General features: G+C 36.9%; 4 protein-coding genes across 5 annotated transcripts; all 4 read left to right on the plus strand.

Annotated features, from left to right (window-relative positions):
* The first annotated feature begins 286 nt into the window (after nucleotides 1-286).
* Nucleotides 287-3362, plus strand: LOC105386263 (serine hydrolase-like protein). 2 transcript variants are annotated; one of them, XM_048629921.1, is made up of 6 exons: nucleotides 288-446; nucleotides 831-962; nucleotides 1402-1539; nucleotides 2028-2190; nucleotides 2461-2598; nucleotides 2996-3362. In XM_048629921.1, exons 1-6 carry the CDS (start codon nucleotides 389-391, stop codon nucleotides 3300-3302), a joined length of 936 nt encoding a protein of 311 aa, XP_048485878.1. In that variant the 5' UTR covers nucleotides 288-388; the 3' UTR covers nucleotides 3303-3362. The 2 variants fall into 2 exon arrangements, with proteins under 2 accessions (XP_037966673.2, XP_048485878.1); XM_038110745.2 differs by lacking the exon at nucleotides 1402-1539 and having other exon boundaries at nucleotides 287-446.
* Nucleotides 3363-4354: 992 nt separating this feature from the next.
* On the plus strand, nucleotides 4355-6542 carry LOC105386264 (serine hydrolase-like protein). The gene is made up of 6 exons (XM_011556782.3): nucleotides 4355-4568; nucleotides 5161-5292; nucleotides 5467-5604; nucleotides 5740-5887; nucleotides 5981-6118; nucleotides 6209-6542. Exons 1-6 carry the CDS (start codon nucleotides 4511-4513, stop codon nucleotides 6516-6518), a joined length of 924 nt encoding a protein of 307 aa, XP_011555084.2. The 5' UTR covers nucleotides 4355-4510; the 3' UTR covers nucleotides 6519-6542.
* A 253-nt stretch (nucleotides 6543-6795) lies between these two features.
* Nucleotides 6796-9174, plus strand: LOC105386261 (serine hydrolase-like protein). The gene is made up of 5 exons (XM_011556780.3): nucleotides 6796-7074; nucleotides 7569-7730; nucleotides 7919-8026; nucleotides 8117-8402; nucleotides 8526-9174. The coding sequence occupies exons 1-5, from the start codon at nucleotides 7020-7022 to the stop codon at nucleotides 8839-8841; spliced, it is 927 nt and encodes a 308-aa protein (XP_011555082.3). The 5' UTR covers nucleotides 6796-7019; the 3' UTR covers nucleotides 8842-9174.
* An 801-nt stretch (nucleotides 9175-9975) lies between these two features.
* Nucleotides 9976-21447, plus strand: LOC105389621 (serine hydrolase-like protein 2). Its single transcript, XM_048629956.1, has 8 exons — nucleotides 9976-10224; nucleotides 10853-10969; nucleotides 17006-17158; nucleotides 17937-18039; nucleotides 18455-18542; nucleotides 18830-18927; nucleotides 19759-19947; nucleotides 20664-21447. Exons 1-8 carry the CDS (start codon nucleotides 10170-10172, stop codon nucleotides 20782-20784), a joined length of 924 nt encoding a protein of 307 aa, XP_048485913.1. The 5' UTR covers nucleotides 9976-10169; the 3' UTR covers nucleotides 20785-21447.
* Nucleotides 21448-21489: the final 42 nt, after the last annotated feature.

The following is a 21489-nucleotide window of genomic DNA, read 5'->3' on the forward strand; positions in this document are numbered from 1 at the left end:
TCTTTCCCAGGGTCTATACCATATGTATACCAAATTTCATTCAAATCCGTTCAGTAGTTTTGGCGTGAAAGAGTAACAGACAGACAGACAGACACAGTTACTTTCGCATTTATAATATTAGTTAGGATTAGGATTAGGATAAATTGCGACGTAGAGTATCACCAATGCAATGTAATATAAGTATGTATCTGTGGATATAAATTATAATCTTTCTCAATCAACCAAATACCTAAGTATATCAAAAAAACATTCGATAATACCTACGTAGGTAGGTATAAAACCATTTATCGTGACGAAGACGATTTTTTAAGATAGCGTTAAGACATTAGTTTGATAAACTCCACGGCTTGTTTTGCCGTGTTTTGTACTGAAACAAACATTTAGTGAAATGCCAAATAAACCAACAAAACAATGGTTTCTGCCCGCGCCTTGGGGGAAGATTGCATGTAAGTACCTACTGAATTAGCAACTTGTCCAGTAAATTGTAGAACTTTAACTGACTCAAACCTTTGTTATTAAAAAAATATTGAAAAACTCCGACTAACACTAGCTTGGCAACGGGTAACAACAGATGATAGTTTTTTTATGCAGTACTTCAGTATGAATTATAAAATTGTTTGATAGGTAGTTAATACCATACTACTACTATAAACTATTAAGTTTCGTTTAATCACATACAAAGTGGCGCCTCTAGCGGAAAGTATCATGAAACTTTTGAAAAATTTAATAATGTAAGTAGGTACTATGCAGACAGAAGAAAACGTAAACTTGTAGGTGCCTATGTCTTTTTCGTAAATTGCAAAACCAGTACAGCATCATGTTTCTTGCAGTGGTATCATGGGGTCACCCGGCCAACCCAGCGGTGCTGATGTGTCACGGCTTCATGGACAGTGCTGCCACCTTCATCCCCCTACTGGAACTACTGCCCGATAGTTATTACTACGTCGCCTTCGACTTTCCAGGTGAATTTTGGTTGAAATTGTAAAAGTAAGCCCATAATATTAGGAAATTTCAACCATAGATAACAGCTACTTAAAAATACCGACTATAGATGGCGCTAGTGAAAACTTCATCCTAACAGCAAACGATAAAACACAGCACCGGCTACCATCTATCGGACAATTTTGGAACTATTATATTTTTAATCAACAATCAGAAAACCTCCTATTGAAAAAACATAACATCATTTTTGAAAGCGTTTTTTCCCGCCCTCTTTATGTTAATATTTTTAGAACCTATCACCCATTTACCCAATATGTTAAGAACGATAAAAACCGTCATTTCCTAAAAAACACACAGCAGCGTTGGCCATCTATCGGACAAATGCAGAACTTTTTTTTATTTAAATTTCCTGTCAGAAAACTCTTCCATTGCTAATGTTCGGTGGTGGTAACCCCGCAGGTCACGGCCTATCTGACCCGTACCCGGCGGGCATGCTGCCCAGCCTGACCCACCTGCTGGGGGTCACGCGACGCGTCGTGGACCACATGACCTGGGAGCGGTTCAACTTTCTCAGCCACTCTATGGGCGGGTTAGTTGGTACGTTTCTTAAGCCATAGAATGATTGAGTACTTACTTAGGTTATTAAGTTTTAATTGCCATCTTTTCAAGGGATACGGGTTGGTTAAACTGTCCAAACTGTTTAATACTTAGCTATACATCCAATAGCCAGTTAATATAAGGTAGGTACAGTCTGAGGTGAAGAAACCTAAGAAACCTGACTCAGTGAAACAATGCTAGTTATATCACTTTTTTCCCAGGATGTGCCAGGGTACTCGGTGCTAGTATAGTGTGGTTCTTTGGCCGCTTGATAAAACTGTAAGCACTTGTTTCACAATGCCTGGATAATGGCTCGCTGTGAGATATAAAAGACATGCTGTCTCGCTATTAATTATTATGTTGTAGACAGTCACAGCATGTCTATTATATCTCACCGCATGTCATTAACCAAACAATGTGAAACAGGCCTTAATAGGGAATATGCATGTATTTTTATTTTATTATATTCTTATTCTATTTAATTTCAGGTGCATTCTACAACGCAATATACCCGAATACAATAAACAAGATAATAAACCTGGACATCAGCACGGCACTGGGGTCGTTCCTGACCGCCTCCACCACCGGCGCGGCGGAGCTGAGCTCCTGGTACCTGTATCTGTACGACGAGTATTATGGGAACTATAAGAGGTAAATATTATAACTAAAAAAATATATAACTGAACCTGCTGGCCTAGCACGGGGCGCAAGACTGACGCACGACAAGACGTGACAAAAGTTCTCCGACAAGCTCGCTCTCGAAACCGCGCGATGTGAGTGAGCGCGACGCAAAACTTGTGTCACGTCTTGATGTGCGTCTTGCTCCCCGTGCTAGCTCCTCTATATTTATGTTTATTTCGTTAATCTGCTTTGATTTCACAACAAAGAAAAAAAGTAAGATAACCTACCTATCCTTCTCAGGTACAATACCCCTGATCCCCGGCTAGTTACGTATGAGGAAGCGGTGTCCTCGGTAGCGCGCAACAGAAAAGTTACGAAAGAACAGGCTGCTATTCTACTGTCCCGTAGCCTTATACCAGCTGGCGATGGCAAATTTCAGTAAGAGTGCTAGTTATTATTCTGTGGTGTAGCTAAGCAAAGAGATATACAAGTATACTATTGCAAAGAATAAAACGCACACATTTGAATTCTTAGAAAGGTACCTACAGTGTTGTCCTTCGGACGGCACGTTAAGCCGTGCGTCCCGGTTGCAGCTTCGGCAGTAGTCGTTAAGCCTACAGTCAGAGGCCTTCAGGCAGCTTGAAAACATCTGACAGTCGGGTTGCCCACTTACCCGACAGCTCTTTCAGCACAAGGTTGCTTGTGTTGGGGTCCACCAACCCGCTCTTGGTCAGCGTAATGGCAAACCTATTTACCCCATAAGGCAATAAAATGCTGTAACGTTTTAAATCTCCATGCAGTATCCTGAAATTTCCTTAAATTATTCCCCTTTCAGCTACTCCTGGGACCCGAAAATGAAGAAAATCACCAACATAACCCTGTCAAGAGAAACCCTCACCCACATATTCACAAGACACACACCACCGACCCTCAACGTGACCTCTTCAGAGCTGAAACCCGAAGATCCCTTTACCCAGTTTAGTGTTGATATGATGAGAGTCATTCAGGAGACAGCTGCGAATCATGAAACTGTGTTTGTAAAAGGTGGTCATGATTTACATGTGACTAACGCGAGAGAGGTGGCGCCTTATGTTGTTGAGTTTTTGGACCGGCCGTTTAACGCTTGTTTGTCGAAATTGTGATTAGATTTAGGCCTTTGGTAAAGAGGTGCATGTGAATAAAGTTAACTTGCGTATTTCATTTTTTTATTATTTAAGTACTTAAGTATAAGACTTACCTAACTAACTAACTATAAGTAATTTAAGTTATTCTATAATCCGTATTACCTACCTCATACTTAAATAAGTTTGTATAGGTAGATAGGTAAATGGTACAATACAACACAGGGAAAAGAATAGGTACATTAGACTGTAACAATACCTACGAGTACCTACATAGGCAGATAAGCATACTTAATTGTAGCTTCTTAAAGCATTAAATGCAATTAAAGTTATTACTGTAGGTAGGTTAGTTCTTACTAGTGACATTAAATATGCTTAATATCAAACATTATAGTGACCATGGTAAATACACTTCCTTCGCCGCCTCTAACAGTTTGCAGAGGTGATCATAAGCACTTACATATCATACGGTGCTTTGGTTATAGGTTATAGGCTGGTTATAGGCCTAGGTACAGACTTACCATCTTATTCTAAAACGTAGGTACTTACTTACCTACACTAAAAATACTTCATCAGTTGTTTAAAACTCGTTTATTATGGTCCAGAGATTTCATAAAAATCATTTGTCTGACGGTTTTAATTCGGAACTTCTATAGTCTTCGTTTTATAATAAGGGGGCCTGAGTTTACCTTCCGACACCCAGCTGGTTTGGTTAAATTGAGTATGTAGGTACTTAGTAGGTAAGCAGCAATCTGCCCTATGCACTATACAGCTGCTATGAACTCGAAACAATGGAATGGGGTAGGTTATCAAAATAGTCCAAGTCCATAGCGGAATATTTAATTTGCTTTCTTACTGAAATACCTACCTGAATGCTGAAGAACCTACGTAGAATCCTAGAAATGCTTACTTAGTCGGTAAGTACCGACTTACTTAACTAAGTAACTAGGTAGGTCTAGGTTCATGGATCCCTAATATAGAACCTAACTTAAACCTAACCTAAACTAACGTTAGTTACTTAACTAAATTGCAACTAATACATCACTGGATTATCCATAGGTACCGTACCTAGGTGAATGCATCCAGGAGGCATAAAATACGTTATGTTTATGACGAATGACAGCGAGATTTTTTTACGAGATAGCCGAAGCTCAAGGCAAACTCTATCATGATTCGTCATTCTATAGCAGCAGCTAAGTGTGAGCTCTACTGCATGTTTTGTTAGAAAAATGGCAAATAAAAAGACAAAGCAATGGTTTTTCGACGCTCCTTGGGGACGACTAGCACGTAAGTATTTAAAATTCGTAAATAAATAACAAAATAAGTGTAATTTATGTGCATTAAATAGAAAATTAAGTGCAAAAGGTTCGTGTTTACGGAAACATTTAAGTTATCGTTCGGAAATGATTAGGTATTTAGATTTGTATCTACTCATAAAATAAATATAAATTGTATTTTATTTTAAATAAGTTCATTTATTTATTAATTATCTGTTTATTTATGTAAACAATCAAATCTTTATAAATGAGATAATATACCTACTGATATATGTATGTACCTACTAACTTAAAAGTTAAAGAAGGAAACCCATAGTTAACAAAATGTTAAAATTTCCGAACTAAAACAGTTACGTCAAGAGAGCTAAAGTCGACTAGTGATGTCTATAATGTTAATGTGAGTTGGGTCACGATCGTCATCTTGTTTTACCCACGATTTTCGAATACAAATTGTATTGAATTTGACACAAAGTACTTTGCAAATAATTATGTAACATTGTTTTCAGTTCGCGATATTATTAATTAAGTTTTTTTTAATAAATATTTTCATACTGAAATAAAAAAATATTATGTTTTTGATCGACTTTATTTTTATATTCTAGTTGTTTCATGGGGACAACGCTCAAACCCGCCAGTACTATTATGTCACGGATATATGGACAGTGCTGCCACCTTCATACCTTTAGTTGAAAAACTACCTGACACTTATTATTATGTTGGGGTCGATTTACCAGGTATCTAAATATTTATATTTAAACAGTAGGTAAAAAATAAAATAAAATGATATATGCGTCTACTGTAGGAATTTAACAGTAGAATACTTGATCTTTTTTGTAGTAGTCTTCATTCGAGAACCCAGAACTTTCATTTCAGCTTTTCAAAATTAAAAATATACTTATATTTTTTAGGTCACGGATTATCAGATCCATTTCCTGCTGGCATGCTGCCTAGTCAAATGCACATGATTGAAGTTATACGCATTGTCGTGGAGCGAATGAATTGGGAGCGTTTTATTTACATGAGTCACTCTATGGCATGTGTATTTGGTAAGTACTTCCTTTTCTTAGATATAATTGCTATAATCATATAGTAATAATTATGGTATTAGTGGTTTATTTCTGCGGTAGCCATTAACAGTTGGACATTGTTAGATTTATTAATAAATATTTACTTGTTTATAGGTGCATTCTACAACGCAATATTTCCTCATCGGATGACTAAAGTAATCAATCTAGACCTGCCGCCTGCAATTTCTACCTATTTAGGCACCAGTTTATTTTCATTCTGGTACCCATATCTGTATGAAGAATATTACAAAAATTATCGGAGGTATATCAAACAATGATTTGCTAAACTATGTCGTTTAAACTTTGTCGTTTTTCGATTTATATTCACCGAACTTGTCATGTTGTAATTTTTCAGATTCAACACGCCAGACAATAGACTAATAACCCATGAACAAGCAATAAATACTATTGTTCGGAATAGGAATGTGTCGGAGGAGCAAGCTGAAATCATTTTGTCGCGATGTCTGATTCCAGCTAAAGATGGAAAATTCAAGTGAGGCAAATAGGCAGTTTACTCATTGTGATAAAATGCATAAAACAACGAAAGTTAAATTACTTAATTAAATTATAATTTTCATTACAGATTCTCTTGGGATCCTAAAATGAAGAAAATTACTTACGCCACCATACCAAAAGAGACCCTGATAAAAATATTTACAACTAACACACCTCCGACTTTGTGTGTATCTGCGACAGAAAACACCTCATTGGGGCCGTCAAAACAATTTGGCATAGACGTAATGCGTGCCATTCAAGATCAGTGCCCGAATCATTTCACTGTTTTTGCTGAAGGAAGCCATGATGTGCATATTACAAATCCTGACGAAGTCGCTTCGCATATAAATGAATTTTTAAAAAGGGAATTCAATGTACCTTTTAAGTCAAAACTATGAAATAGATATTTAGTTATAAGCTCATGACAAGCATCTACTATATTATTTTTATGGATTTGTATTAATTAACACATAAGCAATGGTGTGAAACGGTGATAGTAAAAAATATACGTATTTAAAAAAAGATTATAAGTAAATATGATTCAGATATTAAACTCAATGAATCATAAATATTTAACTCAATCAATCCATCTACACACATCCCTATATGCGCGTGCGCAGCCCAAAAGTGGTCTGTCAAAAACAGCTGTTTATTATTCTACACTACAGTTTAACCAAATGAACGTCAGTGAGGGCGCTAATGTCCATAAGCAATATTTAGGGATTTGTTTGACAGAAAAAACTGTAGTTCCGAATACGGACACATGCATTACAATAATATGACAATATGTAAATGTAACAAATATTTCCTAGTTGTAGTTTGAAGCTATCAGGTTTGGGTTGTTGCATTTGACGAGTCTAAAGTTTATTTTGTAATCGAGTGATATCAGCGTTAGTAAAATGAAAAAAGTTTTAAATGAGTGGTGTATCAATGCACCATGGGGTGAAATTGCTCGTGAGTATTTTATACCTACTGTAATAAAGGTAAATAACCTTTACACCTAAACTGATTGACAATTAGGTAATATTACGAATAGGTACTTATTTAATTTAATAAGTAAAGCTAGGAACTTCATTAAAATATGCTGAGTAAATGAAGTAAAGTATAGTACCTACTTAGTACTTACATAATTAAGTAGAGCTTAATTTTAATTACAAACGGCATAGTAATTGAATACAGCTTTAGTTAGTTAAGTATGTGTGTGTGTGTGTACTAAAAATATGTACAGAATCCTACTGCATAGTATACTAGGTATGTACTTAGTATTATATTTATGTAGAGACCAGAAAGGGTTTTTTATTTAAAAAAAGGTAAATGACATCATTTTAATAACGAAATTCAGGAACATCCCCACTGGAAAGTATTTTTTTAGAGTGTTTTACTTTAAATACTTATTTTTTTCACATAAGTATATATGTATTTATATAAACTGTTTATTTCCGTTCCAGTTATATCCTGGGGTGACCCAAAGGGTTCCCCAATACTGCTGGTGCACGGGAGACAGGACAGCTCAGCCGGATTCATTCCTCTGCTGGAGCTGCTGCCTGACAACTACTACTATGTGGCTCTGGACCTGCCTGGCCATGGCAAGTCGGACCCTTTTCCTATTGGTAAGTGCCTGTAGCGACTGTTTGGGCATGGTTTTATCATAATTTAAAGTATCGTAAATATATTAACGCCATACCTATACTGTAAACTTTACAAATTATCTTTAAGTACCTACCTAATGATAACTTATTGAACATTTTTATGTATGATAGTAGACTATTCAGTAATCACCTTCTTATATTTTCTTCAGGTATAATGCTGCAAAGATTTCACTATGTTGCTGCTATATCAATGGTAGTGGACCACTTAGGTTGGGACAAGTTCATGTATTTAGCACATTCCATGGCATCTGAACTAGGTAGGTTCCCACAATAAAAATATGTAATATTAACCTCATCCTATAAAATAAAACTAACTAGGTACCTACTTATCAAATATATTTTTTCAGGTCTTTTCTACAACGCAATTTATCCAAACAGAGTCCGAAAGTTCATACTTCTAGATCCAGGATTATCTCTTGTGAGACTAATGAAATACCTATACAATAATTTTACGGACTTTTACAAAAAATATGACGAATACTACACCAATTACGATGATTATGTAAAAGACACAAGGGTTTACAGTAAACGAAAAGCAATTGACGCTGTGAAAAGAGCCAGAGGTCTTACTGAGGAGCAGGCCGAGCTTATTTTGTCTAGGAATCTACAGGAAATAGGTCCGGACCAGTATAGGTGATATACTTTTGAGCTTTTTAATGCAATATAATTACTATGACGATTTAACGAACAGCATACATAATGTTACTTATATAAAATAAATATACGTCGCTTACTTTTATTAACATTTTCTTTCAGGCTATCCTGGGATAAACGATTGAAAGTCCTAATGACATGGTACGAACCAGAAGATTACTATTTAGAGTTGTTTTCTAGGAACTGTCCGCCATTGTTCATCGTATCAGCCGCGGAGAGTCTTAATTATTTCGATCCAAAAGTCAGTGAGAGAATGGATGGATTTTTCGAAAAGTTACGAGCTAAAGTGGATTATTTTCAGTTAGTTACCGTACCTGGAGGTCATGATGTACACATCACTCATCCATTCAGAATTTCTAAAGAAATCTGCGAGTTTCTAGAGACAAACTATGACCATGATTATAAGTCTAAGTTATGATAATTATGTAAGTATTTAAGAACAAGTTAGGTACAATAGCAGTACTTAAACAATGTGTCCTGATTGGACCTTTCCTACAAAATAAAGCATAAAATAATGTACATAGTTATGTAAAGCACCCAAACATTTAGGTATTATTATTAGGATAGGTGTGTAGGCACCGAGTAGTAGGTACCGACCATAATTAAAATATCTTCAAAGTATTTTAAACTTACTAAGTAAGTACCTATATCGCTATTATTAGCTTATTAAGAGTTTGGTGACAGGAATTAGTTAGTAAAATTACCTATCTTAAAAACCTTTAAAGAACCTGATAAATATAATCATAATACAAATGATGAAAATAGTAGTTTTATTTCGTTCTCACTTTGCTGAAAGGTTCAAAAGTATCTATGTAAGTAGGTATACCTCTATGTACCTATCGTTGCCGTAAATTTTTTACCAATTTATGGTTTCTGATATTATGTACCTAACTAGGTACCTACGTACATGTATATTATTATTATTTATAACCTATGTATTTTTAGGTACTTTTCATAAAAGCACTGAACCGCCGCCGTTAATATGAACCTAAATAGAATAGGTAAGTACTTAAATACTTACCCCCTTATTCATAGAGAAGTTACAAGACGTTTTAACTAATAAACTGTTTTGTCCCTCTCCGACAAAGAACAATTTGTTCTTTGACAGAGAGGGACAAAACAGTTTATTAGTTAAAACGTCTTGTAACTTTTCTATGAATAAGGGGGTTAGTTTAATAATTTAGTTAGTTATTAGTGCTTATTTAATTTTATCTAGTTATAAGTTTTGTGTTAAATTGTATTAGTTATATATTCATAATCTTATTAAATAAATCCTTATTTCTATTGAGTCTTAAAAATTCTACTTCCCAAATTCTAAACGATGTAGGTAAGTATGTAAGTACCTAGTTGAATGCCCTGTTAAAATTTATTTACACTTTTCAAGTAGGTATCTACAGTGGAATATCTATCATGCTATGCCACTATTATACCTAGGTAATTATAATATATTATTACGTAAATTTCAATGAAGCTTTGTATAATACAGCCATAATTTTGTGGCTACACAAATCAATGATTCACATCACTAGTGCATGTCGAATCAGCAGCTGTTTCTGACGTTTTGTATTAATCTGAATCTGTCAGACAACAAAAGTGTCAAAAAAGTTATGGAATGGATTCGGAACTCATTAAAACTTTATTTTTTAAGTAATCTTTCCGTGAAATGGTGAATCGTGATTATTATTAGGTTTATCATTACTTGGACGTTGTTAAAGTACATTTTTAGTAAGTAAAACAATAGGAAACATGTCTTTAAATGAGAAAGAGTGGTTTATCGAAGCACCGTGGGGAAGATTATCAAGTAAGTCCTTATATTTACTCACATCCTATGTTTTTAAAGTTTGCGCTAGGTCTTTGACCTTATCGAACTTTGTACCTGTTTCCATAAGCATAACCTAAAATTCTAGCAAGCTGCAAGAAAGAATAATAATAAAAATATCAAGATCGAAATAATTCATTCACCAAATTGTCTAATAGGTACTTATTCCTACATCACCAAGCGACAAATTATCTATGGTATCTGAGAGTATTGAATGAAGATAAATTAGTTAATTTGTGTAAAATATTTGCATGAAAAAACTATTATTTATACTGAAGGGAATTGATAGTATTAAATTTACCATTCTATTCTATTCTCTATGGAGGTGTAAGTACCTGCACCTGGCTCTCTCGAGTGAAACCTTTGTGCATATCCCCAGGGTCTAAACTGCCTTCCTAAGCTTGGACCATTTCCCACCACACTGGTCCACTGCGGGTTCACATATCTAGCATCTCTTGCTTGAGAAGCGGGTGCTTACCCGACTGAGCTACCACCGCTCAAAATTTACCATTGGCTTTGTCAAAAACTTTGAAAACATTGTGAGGAAACCTGTACAGCTAGATTCTAGATACCCTTAGTCAGTCTTGTCATGTCAATGTTATGTTTGCAGTAGTAGCATGGGGCGACTGCTTCGACCCGCCGGTGCTGCTGGTGCACGGCCGCGTGGACTCCGCCGCCACCTTCCGGCCACTGCTGAAGCTGCTGCCCAGGAAGTTCTATTATATTGGTCAGTTTTAGTCAGGTTAACCATGAAATGAAAGAGATGTTGTTCATTGGTGCAACATCCAAAACAGAAAAAATATATGAAAAGAATTATCATAAAGAGAAGATGAATTTTAATTGCAGAATGCTCATAAAAAAATTTACATTGGTTAGTTGTAGCAGGTTGTAGTAGTCTTTATGATCATAAAGAGTTCGATTTTGGATGATTCCAGTGTCATATATCATTTCGTTTGAGCTAAAGTAGAAAAATGAAAAGTAAAAGAAAAGTAGAAAACCTCATACATGACTTCTTGACACATAAAGGAGTTTTAGAATAAAGTCAATTTAAGATCTAATTTATTGTCCTTTGATAGCAGATAGATAGAGATTTCCTATAGGCAACAGTAACATTAACTCGCTTTTTTGCAAGTGTGCATTAGTAGTAAAATTTTATACACAAACAAATAACTTCAGATAACACTGTGTCTGCTCCTTGAACATTGATCTTGATTCGATTATAATTTTAGTGGAGCAAAAATCAGCCGACGGAATTATCAATATGGTTTGGTGATAGCAATTTTGTATGATAAGATTGTTCTATCTTTATCCTGATTGCAATAGGTATTGAACTAAATCCAATTTGGATTTACATAAATTATTCATGTTAAAATCTTCTTTCTATTTGTATTATACCGATCAGAATTTATTCATTGAGTAGGACCTTAAAAAATGGTCCTTTGAGCCAGATTGCACCAGCAACCTATGAAATACTAGTTTAAGTATTATACACTAATCTTTTGAGGCTGACAGCCTTTGTCTATTTAACTGATATCTAATTTCCTTAATTGGACGTAGTTACGCAGAAAGGCCTCAATCCACAACTTGGTCAAAATTGAGTTATATACTAGAACATGCTATTTAATGTAGGGTCTACCTGTCAAGAAAACAAACACAGTAAAAAACCAACTACAACATACTTTTTTGATGTGGGGGACCAACCCACATTGTATGAAACACACATTTTTTTGTTTCACATAAAGGACTCAAACTGTTTGAGTCCTTTTACAGAAACGCATTTCCTATGAAACCATGAAAAATTTAGTTTTTCATAAAAGACTCAAACGCTCTGAGTCGTTTTAGAGAAATACGTATTCATTAAAAAAAGACGATTTGTATTTAGCAGAAAGGACTCAACCCGTCTGAGTCGTTTTAGAGAAATACTTATTCATTGAAAAAAGACAATTTGTATTTAGCAGAAAGGACTCAAACCGTCTTGAGTCGTTTTAGCGAAATACTTATTGATTGAAAGAAGTCAATTTGTATTTAGCAGAAAGGACTCAAACTGTCTGAGTTGAGTAAAGAGATAAGTTTTTAATAAAACAATTCATATTTTATTTGGCAGAAAGGATTCAAACTGTTTTTGTTCCGTCTCTTGGCCACTATTCTGTCACCGCATTTTTCCACCTTCCGTCCCCCCACGAGCCAAGTATCCTGCCACTCCCATTTCAGTTCCGCATACCGACGTTGAACACTTTCTTCTTTTGACGGATCACCACGTTGGGAATACGTCTAAGCGAAATACTTAACATGGCTCTCTCTATAGCTCTTTGTGGAACTCTGATTCGGTGCACAGTTTCGTTGGTCATCGTCCATGTATCGGCACCGTATGTTAGTGTGGGCAAGTCACATTAGCAATTAACAATCCATAAGCAGCGTCGCTTGACTCTCAAACATCTATCAGATTCATACAAGTTACGCCCGATTTGATAAGCGAGCGACGATGCCTAAGGATTGTTAATGGCAATTTTTCGGTGGTGGTAACTCCAAAGGAATGTCACAAGGTGACTTGATCCTCACACGACTGTCGGACCGGGAACCAAATCGACCACATTTTGATTATTCGAAAATGAAGACATTCACTTCTAGATGTTAGAAATACTTAAGAAGGGTTGCTAAAGTCAAGAGTGATCACCACTTAGTCGTTGGAAAAATCTGCTTGACGATAGCGGGAGCTCAGAAGCAGGCCACAAGATCTGCCAAAGATGTCGCTGTAAATAAGCTGCAGGACCCAGAAGTCAGAAGACAACTTAGTACCTATCCAGATCCACAACAAATACCATCAACCTACTAAGTGTGGGCGACGCGCCTCAATCAAAGATAACTGCACTGGCATTAAAGACATGTTTTAAAAAAGTTGCGAAGAAATAATAATGCACAAGGAACACTTAAAGAAAGAATGGATGTCTAAAGGAACATGGCATATGATCAACTCTCCAAGGAAGACTTAACATCGAACTAACTAGACTAAAGAAGCACGAGTTGCGTACGAGTATTTTCTTTGTGAACAAAATATCAAACGTAATTTAAAAAAAGGACCAACGCTGTTAGTCTGATTCTATATACGACGACCGAATGGCGTAGTGGTTAGTGACCCTGACTACTGAGCTGAAGGTCCCGGGTTCGATTCCCGGCTGGGGCAGATATTTGTTTAAACACAGATATTTGTACTCGGGTCTTGGGTGTTGGTATTTATATTTAGTATCTATCTATCTATGTATTTGTGTAGATATATCAGCTGTCCGACACCCATAACACAGGTTCTGCCTAGCTTGGGGTCGGATGGCCGTGTGTGAGATGTCCCCACATATTTATTTATTTATTTATTTATTATTTATATCTTGGAGAAAACAAACAGCGGCTGCCATGAAGGATCTATAGAAAGAATCAAATATACTTTGCAACAAACCCCAGGAAATCTTCTTGTTACTATGGAAGACTGACTTGTAAGATTGTATGACCACATTGCCGAAGTTTTTAAAGATCTCTAAACCAGTCTGCATCTGAGGAGTTGGATGCAGATTCAATAAACCAGGAGCATCTTGTATATTATTATCCAGATCTTGATGTATGTCAAGAAGCATAATCGTAATCATTATGATCATAATAAAATCGATAGCTGTCGTTAAGCCTAGTCAGAGACCTTCGAGCGGCTTGAAAACATCTGACAGTCGGGTTGCCCAATTACCCGTCAACTCTGTCAGCACAAGCTTGCTTGTGTTGGGGTCCACTAACCCACACTGGGACAGATTAGTGGACTAGGCCTAACCCCTTCCTTCATTGGAAGGAGACCCATGCCCCGGCAGTGGAGATGTGACGGGTCGTGATGATGGTTAATGATTATGAGATTTATAATTATTCTGCATCTAGACATAAATTTTAATATCCAACCCAAAAGTAAAGTCGAAGTGATACGGACCATACGATCGCTGAAATCCCACTTTTCAGCGATCGTATGGTAAGCACAAGGAACGACGGATATCCTACGGAGGCATAAAAAGGAGGATAGGATTGCAATATACCGAGGATGATGAAGTGAAGTTAGAGTAAAAGAGAATTTTATTTATGTCCAACTTTATCCTTTGAGGTTTGCTTATGTTCATATTGCTTTATCCAGAAAATTATGGGATAAATACGGGACGTAGACACATACTAAAAAAGTGGGCTTCCATTTCGTAAAAAAATATATCAAAATCGGTTAAGTTGTTCCAGAGTTTTGCTCTTGGGAACACATTTCCGGTTAGAATTTTATTCATGCCCAACTTTTTTCTATGAGGTTTGCTTCCCGTCAAAATGCTTTATCCTGAAAATTATGGGATACAAACGGGTCGTAGATACTCACTGAAAACGTAGGCTTCTATTTTGTAAAAAAAATATCAAAATCGGTTAAGTTGATCCAGAGTTTTGCGCTTGAGAATATAGTTCCGGTTAAATTTTTATATAGATGTGAAATGTTATTTCTGATTACATTTCAATATAAAATATTTAATAATAGGTTTACTTTTGATATATAATTTTTATTTTGTGTAAAAAAGTAATGTCTTGTGTCTACAATATAAATATTTTACTTTAAAAACCATATTGTTATTAAAAAAAATATTTTACAAAAATAAATATTTGGTTGGATCCTTTCTGCGAAACTTTGAATTTCCCTGCTTGCATAGAAAAAGCAATTTAGGAGAAAGGATCCAAGTGCATATTTTCATTAATAACTCAATAAATATTCGTTATAGCTACACCATGATTTGCAATAGTAAAATAACAATAAATATGCATAATTTAAGATAATTTCCACATATAAGATGCTTTTCATTGCTGAAGAATACCGATTAGAACTTTAAACGTCTATATCTCAGAACTAGGTTTGTGTGGGTTGAGTCCTTTCTGCGTAACTACGTCCAATTATAAGATGCAAACGCACAACCCACTGTAGAACATGGGCCTCCTCCAAGACTGGAGGGTTATGGTTCATGGATAGCTTTATCAAACATCCCCCATAGTTCCTCCAGCAGTGGTCTACTACCAGAATAGAATAGAATAGAATAGAATATTTTTATTTGCATGAATGTAGGTAAATGGCAAGTTATTACAAATTATAAGCACAGCTACATCCTGCCCTTTGGGGGCGTACAAATATTATTACATGGGGTTCCGCTCATCTCGCATAATCTTTATTGACCAAAACTCATTTCGCATAACTCGTATGGTCTAAACTTTTTTGGCCGAACCATCACTTTGCCAAGTCTTATGTGGCATAAGGCTCGTTTCGTCTAAAACTCTTTAGGCACAATCTTTAAACACCTAAGTTTCGTTTGCTCAAATTTATGTTCGTCTATACCTATGTATAATATTGTTTATCCTAATGTTTTCTTAATAAATAATATATTAAGTATGTAGTAAATGTACAAATTGTGGTATTTTTCTCCTACATCCCGAAAATCACGATATTGTATGATCAAAAAATCGAAAGTTAACGACCAATATAATTATTACAAACCCCATGAGATCGAAACCTAAAAATAGGTGCGATGACGAGCAAAGCGAGGAGGAGCGTGTTAGGTGCACATGTTCATCAAAACCAAAGCGGAGCGCAGCGAAGCGGAGCGGAGCGTTTTCCAAACAGCGGAAACAATACAAGGCACCAGTTTGCGCTATGTAGGGAGACGCTCCGTCAAAGTTAAAGCCAAACGAATATTATTACTTTGTATAAACCTATGCCATAGCATTATTAGGCTATTCAAGATTTGGCAATACCATTATTAGGCTAAACAATGTTATGCGAAAAAACTTTTTACTAAACGAGATTTATGCCATACGATTTTCGGCGTAACGAGACTTTGACCAAACGTTACTATGCATTACAAGATTAGGCAAATAAATCTTATGCCAAAAAAGGTAGAACCTATTACATGAGTATTTGGTGCATGCATACCATTAATAATAAAATTATTAATAATAAAATTACAAAATACAAAGCTAGTCAGCAAAAAATTCACGTAAGTACATTATAATATGTCTTTTCTACTAAAAGTTTTTTAAATTGATTTTTAAACTGTATCATATTATTCGTCTCTCTTATATCTTGCGGTAAGTGGTTAAAGATTTTTGTAGACATTCCAAATATACTATTATGTAAGAGAGCTGTCCTCCTCGAGAATGCACATAGTTTATGTTCATGCCTTCTACTCTTTAACATTGTAAATCTATTTAAATTCGATTTGACGAATACTGCAACTTCATAAATATATAAGCTTGGTAATGTCAACAATTTAAGTTTTGTGAAATGTGGTTTGCATGTATCAGTTTGCTTTAGTCTAAAAATTGCTCGGACACATCTTTCTTGAGCTTTAAATGCACTCCCTTTGTCTGTTGAGTTGCCCCAAAATATAATCCCATATCTTAGTGTGGATACAACGTAAGCATGATATGCAGTTAGTACTGATTCCTGGCTTGATTTTCTTGAGAGCAGGTCTCCAGCTTTAAGGAGGTCGGAGGTTATGCCATTCTCGCCAGGGGCTTATCCATTTAGTTTAGTCGATATCTTCAGGGCTGACTTAGGGTCTGTTTCACAATGTCTGGATAATGGCTACCTCTCGGATAAAAGACATGCTGTCACTCGCTGTATTCATGTTTTAGACAGTGACAACATGTCTTTTATCCCACAGGTAGCCAGTACCCAGACATTGTGAAACAAGCCCTTAACATTTTAAATCATTATTCGCAGGCCTAGAGCTCCCCGGCAACGGTCGCTCGGACCCGTTCCCGCCCGGCCTCATGCTGAACGCCTACGACTTGGTCTACTCGCTGCGGGTAGTTGTCAAGCACTTCCGGTGGGAGAAGTTTGTGTATGTGGGGCACTCGCTGGGGACTCTGCTTGGTAAGTGTGTGTTTATAGCCAGAATTACTAGCTTATTAACTCTAGCTTGACCTATCTTTCTTGGCCATGTAAGGATTCTTGGATGCATGTCTTTTAGTGACGGTGTAGTATCGGTTGCAAATTTAATAAATTTGCAACCGATACTTTAATTGGGTCATCATCATCATCTCAGCCATAGGACGTCCACTGCTGGACATAGGCCTCCCCCAATTATTTCCACCTTGTCCGATCGGAGGCGGCCCGCATCCAGTGCTTCCCCGCGGACTTCACTATATCACTATTAATTGGGTATTTAGCGAAATTTCCACACTTCCTAATACACTCACGTGCAAAGAAACAGTTCCTCTTACAAAATGCAGACACCAAATAGCCCCAATTTTTTTAAACATTTAATGGAAAATTTTAATAAAATATTTACGTTTCTAGTTGGTAATATTCTGGTGCTCCATTCCATGTACCTACTAAAATATTGCAGAAGGCGTAATTAAGTCAGTTATTTTTGATAAGGAGTAGTTTGGTTATTTTCTCAATGGATCTTTTTCATTGTATTATTTAAACGTTTTAGTTTGTAACATTTGTAAGTATACTTATATGGATAGATGGACTTTAGTTACTCTTTCACGGGAAAATAAATTGGCATGTAGTAAGCTGACACCCCCGAATAACACATAGGCAGCAAATAACATAATATAGGCTACTTTTATCTTGAATGACAACCTACTTAGAAAAACTAGCGTGATATGTAAAAGTAAACATATCTGTAAATGTAATGTTCCAGGTAAGATCTACAACCTGTCGTACCCGGACGAGATGACGCAAGTGGTGGAGCTGGACCCGACTCCCATGCTGTTCAGCGTGGCGCCCGACCAGTTCGCCAGCTGGTATGCACCTCATTACTAGACCTTGTGACGTCACAAAAGTTTTGCGACGCGCGGCGTCGAGAACGAGCGCGACGGAAAACTTTTGTCACGTTTTGTAGTGGGCGTCTTGCGCCCCGTGTTAGGCTAGCTGGACTAACTGAACTGAATTAATTGATACTTACTATGAAGCGTGGCATCAGTACGTCGTCGGTACATCACCACAGGAACCTACTCATTTCAGCGTGAGGCCAGTAGTGTATTATTATGATTCTAAGAGATATCAGTTTTCTTTGACTCAGACTGTACACTGTAAAGAAAGTCAGAAAATGGCGTCCCTCTACTCAGGTTGTATTTATGACCGATTTAGACCTCGATTTTGCAGAGCGGCAGAGATACCTATTATAATAAGCTAAACTCGTATTTATAAAAATTTCAGGTACCACGAATACTTTACCAAGTTTTACAACAAATACGACAAGTTCAACGCGCCAAAGGAAACGGCACCACTCTACACTAAAGAGAAGGTTAGTTTAATTTATGTACGTACACCTTAAAAAGTTTATCCATGGGAATTCCGTGATAAAAAGTAGCCTATGCGTTAATCCAGGGTGTCAGCTAACTCATAGCTTAGCAGTTGCTTAAAGTGCTTGTGAACTGCGAATCAAATCTGACTACGCCTTCGACGGATAGATACAAATACAATCGTGAACAATGAGCATAAACTATTTAATTTATGTTTTTGTACAATGGGGAGGATAAATACATATATTAATATATTTATGCTCACTAAAAAATAAATATGTTATTCCAGGCCATAGACATGTTGAAAACCACTCGGGGTCTGACGGACGAGGCGGCGCACGTGGTGCTGGAGAGGATCTCGGAGCCCGCGGGGGGTGGGATGATCAGGTGAGTGGTGGGCTGGGGGGCTTCCCACCGACCGACTGCAGAGGAAGGACCAGGATAGAATTGTGTTGCACTATGAGAGAGGCCCTTGTTCAGCAGCCTTCGATTATTGATCGCTTCGATTGGCTGATAATTATGACAAAAAAGCAATGATTACTCTTCTATAGCGAAGCCGAGAACAAAATATTTATGTAAAAAATATCGGCTCAAATTCAGAACCCTTGGCATAGCAGTCTGAGCCACTGCGCCATCTGTACATGTACAGTCACACAGACGCATATTATAATAAGTTTGCAACACCCTTCATTGTACAGTTCGGTCTAAACAACTTGAATATTTATGAAGTTGGCTGTGATAAAACTTTTGTACTTTGTCAAACCAACATATCGCCTATTGATTCTTTAAAAAAATTACAGTTGGTTACTTTGACAAAGTACATAAGTGTAATCGCAGCCAAATTCAGGAACATTGTAGTTGTTTGGACCGAACTGTACAGTGTAAATACTACATATTTACTATTTTGCTAATGAATACTCCGTCCCCTACCAGATGATACCTATGACGACCGAATGGCGTAGTGGTTAGTGACCCTGACTACTGAGCCGAAGGTCCCGGGTTCGATTCCCGGCTGGGGCAGATATTTGTTTAAACACAGATATTTGTTCTCGGGTCTTGGGTGTTGATATTTATATTTAGTATCTATCTATCTATGTATTTGTGTAGATATATCAGCTGTCCGACACCCATAACACAGGTTCTGCCTAGCTTGGGGTCGGATGGCCGTGTGTGAGATGTCCCCACATATTTATATTTATATTTATTTATATTTACCAGATACACATTCGACCAGCGCATCAAGATGAGCACAACACCGCCACTGTCAGCCGAACAGAAAGAGAAACTCTTCACCGCGCTCCCGACGCCTACCCTCACTATAGTAGCGGAGACCTCGCTTCAATATGGTTATTATGACAAGACTCCGTTTGCGCTGGATGAAGCCGCATATCCCGCTAAAAATTACAGGTGGGTATAAAAGTTAAACGTATTTAATTGGCCGCCATCTTGGAGGCACCACCTCTGCTATCCCGCCATGCAGGATTCAGAATTAAGAAACCACAAGTTAGATTCTGGAGGCACAGATATAATTCCCAGTGCTGAGATAACATTTATTTCAAGTAATTTAGAGGGCAGATACATCTGAATACTTGAGGTAATCTCCGTACCTCCAGATCCGATGTATAAAGTCGAACAGAAAGAAAAACTCTTCACTGCGATGCCGACGCCGACACTCACTATAGTAGCAGAAACCTCGCTTCAATATGGTTATTATGATAAGACCCCGTTTGCGCTGGATGAAGCCGCGTATCCCGCTAAAAACTACAGGTGAAAACTCTATTTTTATTTATTTTTTAGAGATAGAGAGGAAATAGTGAATTTAACTTAGCAAGGCGTTTAATTACGGCTTATTATAAAGTAGGTAACTATCCCGCCATTTTGGTTGCGCCGCCATTTTGAATTCGTGCCACCATTTTAAGACACATTAGACCACAAGCTATCTAGGTTAATTTCCAGTGACGAAAAACGTTTATCTCGGTTTAGCAGCTGATATATTTCAATACTTGAAATCCACTCCGTGAAAAGACGACTAGATGGAGAAGCTATTCACTGCGTATGTTTTTAGTCTGATTAATTACGTGACGTTCAATAAAGAAATATTAATATTCTATTGTATCTCCCAGGGTACGCAAGGTGGCGGGCAACCACGACGTGCACGTGTCGTACCCGGAGCGGCTCGCCACGTACGTGCACCAGTTCCTGCTGTACGGGCTGGACGGACTCGATAACAAGGCTAAATTATGATGCGCCACGCGTTTCAAAGGACAAAACTTCTGCAGGAGAAATTTCTGCAGTATGAAATGAAATGTATGTCACGTTCAAGAGCACATACAGATACATAAGCGTAACGTAAACGGATCGTCGTTCACGAGCTTGAGTTCTACTGGTTGATAGAAGAAAAAGAGGCGATCCGTTTACGTTACGCTTATATGTGCTGTGACCTTAAATATGACGTAAATTTCATTTTCTACTGCAGAAGGTTTGTGATTGAAGATTGTTTGTAGATTCATACTAGAGGTAAGCGTCAACCTATCGGTATCGTATGCATCGCACCAACCGCATTGTCATAAATTTATGGAGAAACGGCGTCGGTTATGCTGATGACGTGGACGCACTTTGTGTGAATACTTAATGCGATGTCTATATGTAGAAGGACGCTTACTATAGATAATTGTTTATATTTGCATTTAAGTATCTCACTAAGTTATGTTATAATAACTCTAAGTTCCAAAGTTTTGAACAAGGAACCCATAGGCTGATGGTTTGTTTAGGTAGGTAGTACACTAGGTATTATGAATTATGAAGATAAATGTGACTTTTGGTGCTGGTGAATTAAGTAGGTAGTTAGTTAGGTTATTGTGCAGGTACTTAATTTTTTAATAAATTTTTATTACTGTTACCAAAAAATTTCTTTTATTTTCATCCTTTTTTCGTTTGAACCCACTTCTT

Source organism: Plutella xylostella, chromosome 24 (genome assembly GCF_932276165.1).
Source record: "Plutella xylostella chromosome 24, ilPluXylo3.1, whole genome shotgun sequence".
NCBI classification, from domain to species: Eukaryota; Metazoa; Arthropoda; class Insecta; order Lepidoptera; family Plutellidae; genus Plutella; species Plutella xylostella.

What these genes read in the sequence shown, in the direction of transcription:
- LOC105386263 (XM_048629921.1), top strand. Translation starts at nt 389, where the DNA reads ATGCCAAATAAACCAACAAAACAATGGTTTCTGCCCGCGCCTTGGGGG. An exon ending in CGTCGCCTTCGACTTTCCAG is followed by an intron (nt 963 to 1,401) that starts GTGAATTTTGGT and finishes GTAACCCCGCAG; the next exon opens with GTCACGGCCTATCTGACCCG. An exon ending in CTCTATGGGCGGGTTAGTTG is followed by an intron (nt 1,540 to 2,027) that starts GTACGTTTCTTA and finishes ATTTAATTTCAG; the next exon opens with GTGCATTCTACAACGCAATA.
- LOC105386264 (XM_011556782.3), top strand. Translation starts at nt 4,511, where the DNA reads ATGGCAAATAAAAAGACAAAGCAATGGTTTTTCGACGCTCCTTGGGGA. An exon ending in TCCTTGGGGACGACTAGCAC is followed by an intron (nt 4,569 to 5,160) that starts GTAAGTATTTAA and finishes TTTATATTCTAG; the next exon opens with TTGTTTCATGGGGACAACGC. An exon ending in TGTTGGGGTCGATTTACCAG is followed by an intron (nt 5,293 to 5,466) that starts GTATCTAAATAT and finishes TATATTTTTTAG; the next exon opens with GTCACGGATTATCAGATCCA.
- LOC105386261 (XM_011556780.3), top strand. Translation starts at nt 7,020, where the DNA reads ATGAAAAAAGTTTTAAATGAGTGGTGTATCAATGCACCATGGGGTGAA. An exon ending in ACCATGGGGTGAAATTGCTC is followed by an intron (nt 7,075 to 7,568) that starts GTGAGTATTTTA and finishes TTTCCGTTCCAG; the next exon opens with TTATATCCTGGGGTGACCCA. An exon ending in TTCCATGGCATCTGAACTAG is followed by an intron (nt 8,027 to 8,116) that starts GTAGGTTCCCAC and finishes ATATTTTTTCAG; the next exon opens with GTCTTTTCTACAACGCAATT.
- LOC105389621 (XM_048629956.1), top strand. Translation starts at nt 10,170, where the DNA reads ATGTCTTTAAATGAGAAAGAGTGGTTTATCGAAGCACCGTGGGGAAGA. An exon ending in ACCGTGGGGAAGATTATCAA is followed by an intron (nt 10,225 to 10,852) that starts GTAAGTCCTTAT and finishes TTATGTTTGCAG; the next exon opens with TAGTAGCATGGGGCGACTGC. An exon ending in GCGGGGGGTGGGATGATCAG is followed by an intron (nt 18,928 to 19,758) that starts GTGAGTGGTGGG and finishes TATATTTACCAG; the next exon opens with ATACACATTCGACCAGCGCA.